This window comes from Phodopus roborovskii, unplaced genomic scaffold, assembly GCF_943737965.1.
Source record: "Phodopus roborovskii unplaced genomic scaffold, PHOROB, whole genome shotgun sequence".
Taxonomy (NCBI): Eukaryota; Metazoa; Chordata; class Mammalia; order Rodentia; family Cricetidae; genus Phodopus; species Phodopus roborovskii.
In genome coordinates, this window is record NW_026126689.1 from 8,097,762 (window position 1) to 8,115,227 (window position 17,466).

At 42.8% G+C, this 17,466-nt stretch overlaps 1 protein-coding gene across 1 annotated transcript in view; it reads left to right on the forward strand.

Annotated features, from left to right (window-relative positions):
• Positions 1-17,466, forward strand: part of Dgki (diacylglycerol kinase iota) — a 421,628-nt gene that overhangs the window by 292,987 nt on the left and 111,175 nt on the right. The window contains exon 22 of the mRNA XM_051174678.1: positions 7,472-7,572. Coding sequence (XP_051030635.1) covers positions 7,472-7,572 — 101 coding nt within the window. The remainder of the gene's footprint in view (positions 1-7,471; positions 7,573-17,466) is intronic.

Consider the following 17,466-nt stretch of genomic DNA (forward strand, 5'->3'; position numbering starts at 1 on the left):
TGCTGCCTGAATGTGAGTTAGGGTAGCACTGAGGGTGGACTCAGTCTGCAGAAACGGAGGCCAAGGAGGGAGTGAGGTTAGGGCAACCATGAACTTGTGGAGAGGAAGCCATAGTTTGGCACTCAGCTGTTCTATAGCCTCAAAAGTAAATGTGATTTTGGTTTGGTGTGGTTTATTTATGGTGGTTTGACGTGGTTGTGGGCAGATGTGGGGTTTGGTGTGGTGCAGATGTGGGGTTTGGTGTGGCGCAGATGTGGGTTGGGGTATGGTTCAGATGTTGGGATGGATGCACACAAAGCTACCAGAGTTGCTGACTGGATAGTAGAAACGATGACAGTAAAGGCTGCAAAGGAGAAGCAGTTGATCAGAAGCCTTTGATGTATCCCTTCACATCCTTAGGGCAGAAATAATGAGCCCTGTCAGCTGCTTTACGGTGTCATGGAATAAAGCCATTGCTGCCCCTCCCCTTTGCCTCCTTACATGACATGAACGCAACACTCGGTAAAACACATAAGGTGCTGTTACCAAGTAGATATTTCAATCTATAACATACTTGCTTATCACACAGCTTCAGAGGATAGAAACTTACTACAGATTTCTGGAGAAGTATGGAACTACAGCACGCACTTGAAGGTCTCTAGGAAATAGGCAGATTAAATGTTATTTCATAATAGTGTCCGGATATTTGGAAACAATAGTAAAAATATCCTCTCATATGTTTGCGTTTGTTTGGCATTAAATCTGTGACTGATTCTCCCAGCGGCTTAAAGCAAATTATCTACTAGAATGCTAGTTGGATGGCCAGTAAATAGAAATGATGGAGAGGGGGATTTGGACTCTTTGGGAGAGAATTTGCAACTGCTTAGAATGATCTAAACAAAAACCGGGCCACTTCCATGTAGCATCTTATTCCTGGGTGAGGATTCCATATGAAGATTCCATCAAATGAAATGCTGAAACAGGTTAGATCTAAGAGACCTCTCAACTCTAATGCTTCCATGATCTTACAGGAAGGTCTGGAGGGAGCGCTGTATCGAGCAGTCTGTATATTGGCATAGTACTCTAGTCCTCTCACAAACAGGAGTTGTAGAGACTAAGAACTGTCCTTCAAATGGAATGAGCAGCCTGAGGCAGAAGAGACGGCCCAGCAGTCAAGATCAGTTGTGTGCAAACATGATGCAAGTTCAAATCCCCAGCACTCATGAAGATTCTGGTGCAGGCTCACGTGTGTCTGGAATGCTAGTGCAAGGAGCAGCACAGGCTGGAGACCAGTAGAGCTTGTTGGCTGTCAGCTTTGTTCTAAGTGTCTGACTGGAATAGGTACCGTATGATAGAGCAGGGCCTCTCGTGTCCTCTTCTGGTCTCTGTGATGCACGCTGGACACACACCAGCATATATGTTCCCATGTCTTAGTAGGGTTACTATTGCTGTGATGAAGCACCATGACCAAAAAGAGAGTTGGGGGGGGAAGGGTTTATTTGGCTTATACTTCCATGTTGCTGTTCATCACGGATGGAAGTCAGGACAGGGAGTCTAACAGGGCAGAAACCTGGAGGCAGGAGCTGGTGCAGAGGCCATGGAGGGTGCTGCTTACTGGCTTGCTCCCTATGGCTTGTTCAGCCTGCTTTCTTATGGAACCCAGGACCCACCCACAATGATCTGGGCCCTTCAATGTCAATCACTAATTAAGAAAATGCACTATAGGCCTGCTTGCAGCCCAATCTTAATGGAGGCATTTTCTTAATTGAGGTTCCCTTATCTCAGATGACTTTAGTGTTGACATTAAACATAAAACTGTGCAGAAGAATGAATAAGCCATGAAGGATTCTGCAGTTTCTTCAGTAACTTGTGTCTTGTAGTGGGATCACATGACAACCCACCACTACTGTAATTTTTGGATTATTCTTAATGAGATTCAAAAACTTCTGCACAATTTTAGATTCTGGAGGCTTCTTTCACATCTCTGGGCAGAAGATGACGAAAAAGGAGTGTTCTGTATTAATTTGGCAGGTGTCAGAATTCTATTTTAAATCTTTGCTCAGAAACCTTGATTCAGTTTGGTTTCATAGTAGAAGACGCCTTGGATGCATCTGTATTTAGGTTATTTTCAGTGTCACTTCAAAAGTATCCAAAGGAAACTCTCAGCAATTTCTAGAAAATTCCTGAAGTAGAGCCTATTGATCATAATGGTTTTTAAATAAGGCGCAGCTTGGCAACTGATGTGATGAATTGTTGGTCCATGGCTCGCTATAGTTTAACCAAACACTATGCATTCCGAGGTGGATTGCTTGCCTTTAGGAAAGGACTTCCTGTTCTCAATTCTCTTTTCGTCCATGCGGATCCCACTAGGGATACAGTGACAGGTGGGGAGAGCATGGCCCTGCATGGGTTTACTTCCTGAAGCAGAGGTCAAACAGACACAGAAATGGACAGCCATGTCAGAATTCTGTCTGGGGTTTGCAAAGAGAGAGCCCACTGGGGAGCCACAATGTAAAAGTCTGGTGCCAGCGCGTGCTGAAGCCTCGGGGCCATGGGCCGCCCAGGGGAACTCATAAATATTTACTGCACGTGAGGGCAAGGTGGCACCATAGGGGCTGGAATTGCAAGGAGAAAGTGGCATGTTCCTGCTAGGATTTCACACTAATAATTCATATTACAGAGCCTTCGTAACATAGGGACTAGTTGAAAGGCTCCCATTAAAGATTAGTTAGACAGCCAGTTGTGGTGGTGCATACCTTTAATTCCAGTACCAAGGAGGCAGAGACAGGCAACTCTCGGTTCAAGGCCAGCCTGGTCTACAGAGTGAGTCCCAAGAGATCGAGGACTATACAGAGAAAACCCTGTCTCAAAAACAAGACAAAACAAACAAAATGATTAGGCAGAAGCACACTTTATTGCACCCAGGTTCTGCTCAAGTAGAGCTTTATATTTACATGGCTTGAAAGAATTTAAGAGATTTCATTTTTATTATCGAACCAAGCCAGAAGGTGGAAAAAGACGGGGCTGTGATGGTTTTCTGCCTTGGTAGAGAAAACCAACCTTCTTTTTGATTTTTCATAAAAATCGATGCACCTGTATAATGAGTTTTTCAAAGGGTGCATCTTGCTATGAGCCATCTGAGAAATGCTCATTAAAACAGGAGACCCGCGAGGTATATAGAGAGTAGAACAGTTATAACTGTAAGGTTTCTGCCTGCAACATGGATTAAGGTTTATTTTATTGACATCTTGGAGACATTCACTGTCTCTAATTGTATTCCTAGTCAACAGACTTCCATCATGCTGCGGTGTGCTGTCTGATAATCAGTGCCAAAGTGGCTTCGGTTCTTATGCCTAATAGATCCAGAAGGATGGAGAAGGTAGCTCAATGGGAGGACACTTGCCTAGCATGCATGAGACCCCAAGTTCAGTTCAATCCATAGGAACACACACACAGAGCGGGGTGGGTGGATAGACCGACAGACGGACAGACGGACAGACAGAGATTGGCAGCATCATCTATTAAGGAGTAGAGAGTAGTGTAGAACCAGGTACAAACTGAATGGCACTGAATACTCAGGGAGTCGCTGCAACGGATGGAGATCCCCTCCCTTCCAAACTGCCAAGGCAACAACCGTGTGATATATATGTGGCTAAGAGAAACCACTGTCTAGAGATTGTTGACAACTCCTGTGATAACCAAGGAGAGGCAACTGGTTATACTGTGACTTTTGTGAAAGTACTCCTGGGGGAGGGACATTTGAGAGTTACAGAGTCATGGACTTCCAGTCTGTAAGGTTGCAGAAGATTAGTGAGAAGTTGACACGCTGCAGCCCCACTGCTACAGAAAGGGCAGTCCACAGATTTCTGGACCTCTTTTAGGAAACTTGAGAGCCTCCAGGAAGTCAGGGTTAGAACTTTCGATACAATACCTCAATATGGGTTGTTTGTTGTAGATGTTGGCGTGGAGGAAGATTTTCTTACACCTGAGTTAGGAGTCTCTCTATGCTCTACTAACTTCCTTAGCAAAATGTAATTTTAGGAAACTAATGGCTGGGCTATTCCCCAGACTCCAGGGAGCAGCTCGGCTGTCCTCCACCTTCAGGCAGCCAGTAATGGGACACTAATACGATGTGACATAGGGATAAAGTTGAGTTGCTTGACTTTGACTTAATTTCAGTGCACTTTTTGTCCCCCGTGTTTTGGCTGTCCAGTTCCGTGCCATTAACTGGCTTGGTGAAAGCCAAGTGGGAGAAGATCCATGAGTGTAGAATTGTCATGACACCAGCCAAGAGAGACAGTGTCCTCCAGGAACCTCATTAGGAATGCCTAGGGAGGGTCTTGTACTAGTTCCAGATTCCTTCCCGTGTCTGACAGTAGCAGATGCCGGTGTTAGGCAGAATCTTGTTTAGGAGAGAAATGATCAGATCAGAGTAAATATCATAATGATCCTAGCTCATACTTATTTGATGCATATAATGTACCAGGCACTTTGCCAAGGTACATCACACACACGGACCCATTTTGTTCTCATATTGTGTCATCATCTTATTTATGAGGAATCACAGCTTAACCAGGGAGCAGGAGAACTTTGCTTCAGATCCAGTTGGTCTGCTGTGGAGCCCCTTGTCTCCCAGTGATTGGCTATGTTGCGGCCTGCCCCACACGCACTGCTTAAACAGGGGTCAAGAATCATTGAAAGAGGTTTTCCATTATTTAGCCCATGCTCTGATGCCTCAAAGATTATTAATGGGCTTCAGTTAAAGTCAACATTTTTTAGAGGTTTTTAAGTCAGCATTTAATAGGAAGCAAAACGTGGGCTAGCTTGCTTTAAGAATGTCCCTATTGGCGTGTGTTGTAAGAAGTGGGTGCTAAAGGGAGAGGAGGGATGATGGAAAGAGATTTCAGTGCAGCTGGTTAGTGATGCAATCATTTTTCCCCCTTAGCTGATTGTCCCGGAGAAGAAACGAAATAATATGTCAATCCACTTGGTATCTGGAAAATTCTATTCAAATCCTAAGTCCTAGTGCATGATCATAGTGGATGTCGTGGAAGTTTGGAACCCAGTGTCTCCAGAGGCAGCATTATGGGGGAGTAGGACCAGAGGGCAAATGTGGGAGGTGACAGTGTGCTGAGGTGGCTATTAAACATGGAAGTGGACAGAAGGACGGGCCAGCAGTCCTCTGAATTCTGTGTGCATTTGGCAACAGCTTCTCTGAGCAGGTCACGTTTGTTGCCTCTAGCCGCCAAAGGCAGCTGGAGCTGAGTGGTGTTTGGTCTCTGTTATCTCAAGAGGGTATTTACACAGAACTCACTCTGCCCTGTACTCCTGCCTACCATCACAGCCTGTGAAGTACGGTAGCCTTCTAAGACTTCAGCTTCTTTCTGCCCTGCTCTGTTTATGGGGGAAACATTTTTCCAGTTACAGTCGACGAAGACTACTTGGGTGAGCTATGGAATTAAAAGATGACACCCCTTAATGTGGGGAGAAGCCCTAGAAAAGAAACAAGTGGGATTGCTGCCAATCACTCACTTCTTTCTACTTACATCTAGCACCCAGCATTCTTTACCATTGTTACTACTTTTCCTCTTGTGTGGAGTTACCACTTAATGGTAGACTGATATGCTTTCAAAGTAGCTATATTTTTCTCTAAGAATAATGATATTCAAGACAGCCACTTGAAAGAGCTCACTGAACTTTTATTCAGATATTTCTTTCACATATGCAAACTTTCTAAGTCTCACAATTTACATGCAGGAATTTAGACTACCCCCTTCCCCCATACACATACTAACAGACAAATGCCTGCACGCATGCACGGAGCTTTTCTATGAGTTTTAAGATTATACTTTAGAGTGTGTGGTAGAAAGACTTCCCTTTAAATAAGTATAGTTGTATGCATCCATTTATAATATCTGTCTCATGTTTTCTTGCTAGGATATATCATAGTTCACTCAACAAACCTCATGTAAATTGTTTACTGACAAATAAAACACTCTTGGTAGCAAGTGGAGCTTGGCTGACCAGGCTAAACCATACTGTATCTTTGCTATCTTATGCGTGGACTCTTGACTCTTGGCGTTTATCCATAGCTTCGTGGTCTCAGCTCCTCAGAGGAATATTACGTAGGAGGAAGATCAGGAGGATGAGTGTGGGGATCACATCTCTGCCTCTCCCTCTACCCTGTAGAGCTACATAAGCTTAAAATCACTTTATATTTTGAAACCACAGTTTTATCTATTCATGAAGTGATGCAGGCATGTGATATTTAAGGTCTGGTCTACTGATTTGTAGCTCTTCCCTCAAACTAGAGCTCTGCTCTCCTTATCATCACTAATGAAGTCATGTCAGATTTATTCTCCTGATCTTCTACCGTGACCAGCACAATGCCATTAGATTGGGCACTCATCAGTGATGCTTGGAGTGATGGGCCAGGCAGCCATAACATCTGTGTCCAGGGCTTGCTCAGGATTCACCATCTGTGTGGTTTTGTATAAAGCAATGAACCTCAAAAATGTCTGCCCATTACCGTCTTTAGAATTTGTATGCTTGTATACTTATATTTGAAATACTTTAAATCTCCCTCTCTTGTATTAGCATTTACTATTAAAAAAGAAAACTAAACAGTAATCTTGTGTTTGAGAAAGTTCTTTCAACCAATGAAATTGAAGGATGCTCATGGACCAAAAGGGATGCATTACACCTCCACAGTGGAGGTGATAAATATTAAGGGTTTGTTTTGTGTTGTTTTGTTTTCACTCAACTTAGGCCTAAAGATGAAACCACTTTGAATGTGTGACTTAAGACAAATTAAGGAATCTGAGACAAAATGCTTCAGGAAATTTTGTGCTTCCTGTTTAGTTAATGCACACATGTCCTAGGCCAGCTTGGATGAGTTCTTTCAGCATGAGTCATTGTTCTCATTTCAAGGCATCTTACAGATAGTGTCAATTACAACATGCCTTAATTGAGTGGTGCCTTCAAGGACTCCTCAGTGGATGAAAAATCTCAACGTTAGTCCTATATACTCTAGATGCCTAGTTTGTATTATTTTTAATGCATTAAGAAATCCTGTTGAGGTAAGACCATCATTAACCAGTCTTGATTATTATGGACATACACACTAGTATTCTGTAGCTCCAACATGTTTCTCATTTTCATTACTTTTTCTAATTGATTAGACACAACAAAATTCATGATATTTAGTTTTTTTCTTTACAAATTAATAGCCAATAATACATAGGGAATGTTCCAAAGCCTTTTGTCCCTAGTCTCATGTTCTTCCCTACATTTTGGGTGCCCTTGGTGTCTGAACTCTTCAGCTAAGTTTTGTGTTCCAGTAAACAGGATGTATTTCTGGTCTGTATGTAAATCTTTTCTTTTAACCCACAGGAGATGCGATTGTCCCTACTCCCTCCAGGACCCTGACTCACAGTTCTGTGCTCCCTCTTTCTCTCTCACTATACCTGACCACTCGGTTCTTGTCTTGCAGTCCCCAGTCTGTCCCAGATCGCCTGAGGATCCGAGTGAACAAAATCAGTTTACAAGACTATGAAGGACTCCACTATGAAAAAGAGAAACTCCGGGAAGCTTGTAAGTTACAGCACCTACAGGACTTCGTGGGATGGGTCTCTTCAGTCTGGTTCCTCCAGGGCTTCTGGTGGGTAGATTCCTTAGACCTCATGCTCAAAAGTGTAGTTGGAAAAGAGCAAGTACCATGGCAAGTTCTGGTGATGATATATGAACCACGGAAGACAGGAACAATGAAGAAAAACTGTGTAGATAGGCATTCTGATTCATGTGCTCTTGGGTTAGGTACCTCCCTGTGCTCAATCTTATCTAAAAGTAGAAGTGCAGAAAGTCAACACAGAATCATCTAGAAACTTTTGAGCCATCACAAATATCTTCTTGAAGTTTGCCTTATAAAATGCTTCCAGCATACTCAGGGTCATCAGCAGAGTTATTCGGGAAGGTGCATCAGCCCTTTGAGCGCCAATGCTGTTGTAAGATGTAACGTCAAGGACCATGATCCTGGAATGCTAAGGTGGGGATTCATTGATTATAAGGGAGTGTTGTTTCTGAAGTTTCTGAAGTTGTGAATGACTTGTCTGTCAGTGTTTATCTTTCTCATATCCTCGAATACACAGCTAATTGCTAACTTGTATCTCCGAACAGTGCTTATTGTACTATTGGACATTATTTATATGCTGATCACTATTTTAGATCAGTTTCTACACCATGACTGATGTTTAGAGGTTGTTGGGTAAAAGAGATAAGAGGTTGCTATTGTGAGTGCTGTAGATGTTGGCTCTGGGTTCCCTCTCCCTGGTGGGGACCAATAGTCAGATGCAGTAAGATGGGGTAAGAGATAGCAACACTCAAGAAAACAGATATGGGTGCCACTGGAAAGAAAGGACTTCTCAGAACTAGAGTTCATCAAGCCCAGTATTAGGTGGCCCACTGTGGACCTGACTGGAAGGACTCGTAGAAATGGGGGAAACGGACGGCGCTGAGGATGGAGGGCGGCAAAGCATTCCTGGGAGAGTGGCTTCCAAATTCTGGTTGCTTGACACTGTGCGGGCACAGCTGTATCAAATGGAAATCTCTAGCCCATAGAGGGTCTGCCCATGGAGGCCCATGGGATCTGCAGGTGGTGGAGAGCACGGGCCCTGCTCCTGGTGGGTCCTTCCCTGGCTGAGCCTTCTGGGAAGATGTGGCGAGTCCGTCTCGCTGCTCGCTGCTTTAGCAAGCTTCCTCTTTGCAGACATCAGTACCTTCAGTTTCTCTAGCCCCGTGCTCTGCCCCTCACTCTCATTTTCTGTGGCAGGAAAGAGTGATCCGAAGGACAGGACTGGTTCTCTGAACCTCTGCAACTCTTCATTGTGTTAAGAGTCCACAATGGGTTATGTTTTCTAATATAAGTGAGGTCTAAGTGGCAGATTCATACAAAGTCCAATTTAACCCACTGACAGATGTCCGTGGTCATGTACGGTGAGGTATAGTGACAGCTGAATTAAATAGAAACTACTCAGAAAGAGTGATGCTTCCTGCTTTCCTTTTTCGTGGTTCCAAACTAATAACTTCCAATTATTAAAACCATAAAAGATAACGCGTCTTAAATAATGTTTTACAGCCCCCCCCCCATCCACTCTGAAGAAGCTGGCTGGGAGTGGCATACATTTGAAGAGCTTCGAGGCTTATCTGTAACTTCCAATTATCTGTTTTATCTTCTCTCTGCCTCTATCTCTCTGCTGCTGCTAGAGGTAATAGTGATTTGAGGTTTTCCAGGAGGATGACATTTCCTGGCAAGTACTTTCTTGCCTCATCCTATCTGAAATGATAAAACTTCCATCTGAGCAAACGTCTTAAATTGGGAACAGTAACTTGGCATAAGCATAGGACAGATAAATGTAGCCATATATTTGGAACCCATGGGAATGAATAAACTCTTAAAGGGGAACAGAAAAGGAATATATTAAAGATCTGAGTTTGAAAACAAAATCGATTGGAAGGAAAATTTGCTAAGTCAGTCATTTCACTTTTAATAAATGGTGGTGATGCTTTCAAGCTGTGAGTGCATAGGGAATCTTGGCTTTTGAGGTTATGAATTTGCTGACCCTTGCTCTTTTGCCTGGGTTTACCTCACAGCTGACTACAGAGCCACAGAATGGCTGATACAGCTCAAGCCAAATATGAACAAAAGCTAGTTCAAGTTCATAGGGGTGTACATCCCAAAAACACACATTGTTTCAGAAGCATCAATTAAATGAAGTTCCTGGAACACATCTGGATAGAAAGGGTCACCAGAAATGTATTCTGACCTGGATTCCAGAAGAACAAAGGAACTGAGTCCACCCGGGAGGGTCGTCTATTGTCAACAATGTGTCAGCTAGAATAATGGTGTCATACTGTGTTTAAAACATGAGTGTCCTTTCTTGATGACAAGACCAAGTGATTTACCCAGGCAGTGTGGGCTGCTTGCCATAACTTTCTAGTTGATTCTTGCTCTTGTGTCTGGATGATTGTTCATATTTGATTACAATCTTGGATGCTTGTTGTCTAACAAAGCTTGGATGCCTGCTTCCATCTGCAACTTGGGGCTCCTGATAATCCAGCATGGCAGCCTCATTTTTGTCCTCCATATTTCAACAGACAAAAGTAAACCTTTGCCATTTCAGACATCCCCCTTCTGTTAAGCTCCGTCTCTCCCAGGGACTTACCCCTAATATACCAGAATAGGGTATATAAATGTTCAACAATCTAGCCCCCACCCCAGCACTTGTTGATAAATTTAATTACTTAAAACACAGTGTCTTCACTGGTTATGATTTGTCAGTTCTCAGGGTAAAGGTGATGCTTTTCAAGTCAAACCTCTTGTAGCAACAGCAGAAAATCACTTCTACCAACTGAGTGAGGTATTCACATGAGTCACTAATCAAGCAGGATGTAATTACACAGTCCATGTGAAGGGTAAGCAGCCTTTGATACAGTTACAGTTCTAGCTACAAAAGAAAGAGACTTAACTGGACATACATTTCAATGTACAGAATAAGTTGAGTGAGGTTAACATTTACCTGTATCCCACCCAGGCTGATTATACTTTTGATACAAGCTAATGCTTTACATTTTCATCCCATAAACAAATGCAACCTTTATTTGTTATTTACACTCCAAACCTTTGGGGAAAATTAGAGAACTTTCTGGGGAGCACAGACCCCTGACTCAGGGTGCTGTGTCTTGTGTAGGGAGCTCTCACTTCTGCATTGTGACAAGAATGTTACAGAAATTGATCGGAAAAGGGGGCAGAAGACCCAAGGAAGCCGAGAATGACTGGATCCAAGCCAGTCTGAAGGGAATCCCAGAATTCTGTACTAAAGGAATGTGAAGAAAGAGTGAGGCTTGTCTGGGAGACTCATTTCGGTAAAGTCTTGAGTCTCTGGTCAGAAACACACCCTTCATGGTACCTGCTGTCGTTAACTATTCTATTTACTTCATCCTTTCATGTTAATACATTCAATTCAAAATGAATTCTGAAACACTTCAGGACTCTGCAAAATGATAAACCGTGGCCATGTACAGAGAACAAGACAAAGGTCCAGCGAGTCGATATTTACGAGAGACTGTAGAAGAGAGAGCAGCAGGTTTGGGGAAAGCAATGGATGAAAGTCACATTTAAGAGAGAAGCCTCACTAGTAGAAACTCTTATGACCAAGGGGAGCATGACTGGGTGTGAGGTGGGACGGTATAAATGGAGAAACATTATAGACACAAAAACGTTAGGGGAAATTACTTCTATAGAGAACAAGGCAAAGGACTAGGCCTCCAGAAAAGTTCCTGGAAATCAGGGGATATTTGGCTCTTACAACTGTCAACTGTTTGCTTCTCCCCCCCCCCCCCAGTGAGATCTATATGTTCACATCAGGGCTTTCCAGTCCTATATCTCAAGAGAAAATTGGCAGGGATGTGTGGCCCAATTTCTGCAGGCTATAGATCTGATATCTTAGAGGGACCAGTATCTTAAAGTGGCAGGCCCATGTTCTATCATTCATAGCATTTACACACACACACACACACACACACACACACACACACACACACACACACACACACACAGAGGGAGAGGGAGAGGGAGAGAGAGAGAGACTCACACAGAGGGGGATACAGGCATGATTTTATAGGAAAGGAAAGTCAAAGGAGATGTAGGGGATGATGGATATCAAATCTGAGTTGCTGGCTGTTGAGCTGGACTGGGAGGTAGATCGGATGAGCATGGTAGGATGGGGCGAGGCCTCCTTGTATCAGAGGGTGCTTCCAGGTGTAGGTCTCTGCAGCAGAGGTTGACATTCAGATTCTGTATCAGGAACTCATTATCTATGTAAGTCCATGTAGTATGTTGAACCACAGTCTAAGTAAATCGATTTGTCAGGCAGACTACAAGAGACCTGCAGATAGAAGAATCAAAATGGTTGTTTAAAAAATGTTTACAAGTAGGGGTCAGGAAGTCCATGAATGTTAAGTCACATATAGATAGGGGATGGTAGGAAATTGTCCATTAAATGAACTAAGTTAGCTTAGTAACTCTGGCTTTGAACTTGTAGCATTCTAACTCCCCAAACTCACTGACACTATTTAGAGTTCTACCTAACAACACAGGTACAGCTTCCTTTTGCAATTTCAGTTTATAGTTTGTTTTTTTTTCCACCGGCCAGGCATTACATTTTAAGTCGGTAGTAAGTATTGTCTCGTGGCCAGCGTGGCTAGCAGCTTCTCCTAGAATCAGATAAGGATGAGTCTAGGATAATCAGGTAAGCAAATCTTTGGGAGGGACAGAAGTGATTACCATAGCCACAAAAGAAGAAATTCAGGGACCTTGAATTACTATGAAAATTCATAAGAGTCTAAGTACAAATGAAGTCAGTTTGGACCCAATAAAAACAAAGAAGAGGGGTAGCATTTTGTAGTATATCAAATGCACTATTTTTAGTCAGGCAGTGGTGGCCCACACCTTTAGTCCCAGCACTCAGGAGGCAGAGGCAGATGGATCTCTGTGAATTCGAGGCCAGCCTGGTCTACACAGTGAGTTCCAGGGCAGGTTCCAAAGCAATATAGAGAAACCCTGCCTCAAAAATAAATAGATAAATAAATAAATAAATAAATAAAATAAAAAAATTAAAAAAATGAGAGAGAGAGAGAAAGAGGTTTTTATATGCATAATTTCAGAATAATTGATGCTGTATGGATGCCTATAATGTATCATGCATGCTTCCTCAGTATATTGGTTCAGACTAATGTTATCAGGACCACACTCTAATTAGAGCATTTAGGCATCTGCAGTAATGGAATTTTCTTGGTAAGTGAGTTAAGGGAGAATGCCAGGAATGTTTGTGTTTGAATCTCAGTTGCACCCTTGGCATAGTAATTTAATTTTTCTGGTGATCAAATCTCTCATCGCTCAAATGAGACTATAATTGCAGCCTCATAGAGCGCAGGGGGTTAAATGTGTCATCTTGTATATAAAGCCCCCGGTGCTGAACCTGGCTCCTTGCCGCTGTGTGCAGATCTGCAAATGTGGGTGCCTGGAGGTGAGGCTTCACTTATTAAAGAGCTTTACTGCCAGTCATTACATTACCCATGAGCCTGCAGGTCTGCAAAGCCAAAGTGTACAGCTCACCATACTCCAACTCACTTTCTCACCTTCAACAGCAGCCTGGAGGACACTGATTTGACATTTTATAGCAGTTTGTTTTTAGGACCCCTAGCCTTCCTCTAAAACTCGCAGCTGTCATCCTCTTAGTAACAGGACTTGTATTTGCATATGGTCTGGGCATCTCTTTCCCATATGGTGCAAACAGACAATTAGTCTATTTGGCATAAAATATAGTGCAAACTTTACAGATAATTGTTATAATAAATTTCAAACAGAGTAACACTAAGGAAAACATCTATACAAGTTCACATTTCAAAAGATCAATCTGTAGAGTAAATTATGTGAGTTTTTTTTCCTCTGCAGGGGATTTTTTAAGTACCGTGGCTTAGAAATATTTTGATATTTGAATTCTCAGAACAGGAACCCTGAGAAATGGGGGTGTATTAATCAAGGTTCTATAGAGCCATAAAACTTATGGAATGAAGCTATCTGTCTATTTGCCTGTCTATCCATCCATCCATCCATCTATCTGGGAATTTATTGTAATGACTTACAGGCTGCAGTCTAACAATGGCTAGTTATGAATGGAAAGTTCAAGAATCTAGTAACTGCTCAGTCCCGTGAGGGAAGGGCAAGCAGGCAGAGAAGAAGGAATTCTTCTCTTTTCCATTGTCCTTGTATAGGCTTCCAGTAGAAGGCGTGGCCCAGATTAAAGGTGTACCTTGGAGCCTCAAAGTCTGGATAAGAGGCATGTGTCTTCTTGCCCCAAGATCTGGAACACAGATGTGCCCTCCACTTCTAGATTGTAATTCATTTCAGTTATAGTCAAGTTGACAACCAAAAATAGCCATCATGGCCACCATGACAAGATGGCGGGAAGAAAGCATAACGGCACTCACTCAGGTTATGATTATTATATCTGTCTGCATGGCAGTGTGCTGGGCTGCTAAGATGCTTAAGCCCCTGAGACAGTAAGCACTGTTCTGTGCTCATATGTGGTCATCTGCCCAGATAGTCACAATTTCTCTTCCACTGCAATGAGTTCATTCTCCTAGGTGCATTGCCTAACATCCTCTCTGAAGTTTTTAATTTTATGTATTAATTTTATTAATATAGTAAACGGCTTCCTTATGACACTTTCATACAAACCTACTTTTGACTGACTCACCCTACGACCCACTTCTGACCTTCAACCTCCTTCCTCCACTCTATGTGTGTACCCGGCATCCCCGGTACTCAGCTTTCCACATTCACAAGATATGAGTCTTGTTGACCACCCCACTACCCCATTCCTCACAGGCCCTTGCCACACGCCCCTTTCTAGTTTCATGTCCTTTGTTTGTTCACACTTGCACATAAACATGCCTACATAAAAAATAGAAGTTATCGTCTTTATATCGGAGGAAGCATGCAGTGTTTGCTTGCTCGGGCCTGAGTTACTTCATCAGCTCAGTATTTTCCAGTTCCATCAACTCTCTTGCAAATTCGATGACTTTTTGTTTGAGAATGATTTGAGATTCATAAACTTGCAAAGACAACACAGGTAGTCCCCACTTACCGTTACCATAATAATTCCCCAAGGATTAGTGCTTTATTGTTATTAACTATCCTTAACTCTTAGACTTCCTGTTGCAGGGTCCAGCCTAGGATGCTACCTCCACTGAATCTGGTGTGTCTACCCAGTCCGCCGGACTGCTGAAGTTTCTTAGACCCACCCCCAGTGACCTTGACGAGACTGGTGTGATGTCTGGTGGAATAGCCTCTAATCTGGTTTTCCGTGTTGTTTTACTCAGTTTGAGCAGAATAGTGACTAATGGAAAGGGTACCACACCTCTATTATCTTAAGACTCATCTCACAACTACATGACATCCCTAATGGTGCTATCCTGGTAGCGTGATGATTACCCTTTTTTTTTTTTTTTTTTTTTTTTTTTGCTAAACTGTGTGACAAAATGGCCGAGGAAACAACTCAGGCTAGGAAGGTTTGTTTGGCTGATGGGTTCAGGGGTTTCAGTCCATGATTGGCTTATCCACTGCCTTTAGGCTTATGCTGGGGCAGCACATCCTAGCAGAGACAGTGAGGTGGGTCAGGGCTGCTCACTTTGTAGAAGCCAGAAGGCAGAGAGTCAAAGATGAGAAGGATCCAGAGATCTAGAAGATATACCAACAAAGACTTCCTTTCAACCAAGTCCGGTCAGCTATGGGTGATTGAACCATACAAAGACATAGTCTCATGGTGCACTTACCACCGGCTGGGGTCCCAGCCTCAGCACAGTAACCTTGGTGGTGAGGGCCTTCATATACAAGCCATAGTATTAGATTTGGTAGCACTTGCCACCACTACTGTGCTTTTCCTTAATATTCCCTCCTTCTATTGAAAATATTTTCTTGTTCACATATATCCTGGCTACAGTTTATACTCCCTCTACTCCTCCCAGTTCCTTCCCTCCCCTCCTCTCTGGGACCCACCCCCTTTCTGTCTCCCATTAAAGAACGAACACACTTCTAAGGAATAATAATAAACTATAGTATAATGAGATAAAGGAAAAATTAACAAGCAGAAGGAAAAGGGCCCAAGAGAAGGTGCAAGAAACAGAGACCCCCCCCCTCATTTCCACACCCAGGAGTCCCATGCAAACACTACACTGGGAGCTATAACATATACACAAAGAACCCGGTGCAGACCTGTGCAGGCCCTGTGAGTTCATATGAGCTTTGCTCACACTGATTTAGAGGGCCTTGTTTTCTTGGTGTCATCCATCCTCTCTGGCTTCTGTACTATTTCTGCCTCCTCATCACAGGGTTCCCTGAACCCTGAAAGGGGAGCCTTGATGGAAATACCACATTGAGAGCTGAGTGTTCTAAGTTCCTCACTTTGTGGCTGTGGGTCTCTGCATTTGTTCCCACCTGCTGCAGGAAGAAGCTTCTGTAATGATGGCTGAGCAAGGCTGATCTGTGAATATAGCAGAACATCATTAGGAGTCATTTTATTGCCACTTTCTTCTTCCTGCTTTTAGACTAGCAGTGTCTGGTTTGATCCCGGGTCTCTGGGCTATCTAGTTTCAGGTTCTCTGTTATCCAAGCAGTATTGGGTATGGGATCCATTTTGTATAGCAGGCCTTAAGTCAAATCAGATATGGGAGTCGCTAAGTCTGAACCATATTTAAAGGGGGAGAAGATGGATTCCTGAAGTGTTCAATGCTCCAGCTTGCCATGTTTGACCATGATTGAATTCAGTATGCAAAACTGGCAGAGCAAGTCAATTACCTTGCATTTATGCTTTCAAAAGCTTCATACTCCAGTGAACTGTGCCCGGCATACCATGCTGGGATTTGACAGATTAGACTAGGGCATCTCACAAGGACAGTATAAACCATTCAATGACTGTGCATTTGTAGTTCAGAGGGTGCATCCAGAGACGTTCTGTGTTCTTGTGTCCCAGAACAAGTCATTGAACAGAGACACATCGTTGTAGCAGAAGCAGCTTGTTAGGAGATGGTACACTTCTAAGTGGTGAGGCGCAGGCTAGAGGAGAGGCCACCTCAGTGGTCTCACCATGCCAGCCATGCAGGCTTACTGGCTTATTTTTGTAGCACTGGATTTTCATTGTATACTTTCTTTATTATGAGTATCTCTGCCTACAATTTTATATATCGTGTATCTCATGAGCATCTTAAATTTCCACCAAGGGTGTACATTTTCGTATTATAATGAGACATAAGTTACTCTCAGGAGTACCAATCAGTCCAGTCATTCTTTCCCAACTTTTTTTCCTATGTTAATTTCATCAGTCTTTCTACAGTGCTGTTACGGCTTCACTCTCTGCCCTACCAGCCTGTTTCAAAAGTATCTATGTTGAGTTCTTACTGTAAGCAAATATTGCTTGAATAATGAAACAGAACCAACTGGAAATAACTGGGAATTGTTTTTCTTTTTCTGTCTGTTTTAAGGAGTGAGTGAGCTACGGAAACTCTGCCTGTTTTCCTATCGAACATCCTATAATAATGCATGGAAGAGATAAACTGTAAGCTGTATTAGTATAAGAGTAAGAAAAGCATCTCTCACTTCAAGCCATGTGATTATGGCAGTGGCTGATCTTTAACTCCAGTTTCTATAACACCCAAGCGAGTGATTGAGTATTTCTTAAACAGAATATAATACAACAAAAAGTCCAGAGATTGCGTTAGACTTGAAAGATTTCCTCTGAGGTATTTTCTTGGTATACTTTCAAAGCTCCAGAGTATATGAGTATTAACACATTGTGTAAGTCTATTCTGTTTTGAAATTTTTCTAAATGACATGTTTATTTTTTCCATCAACTACTTTATCTAAATTTAATC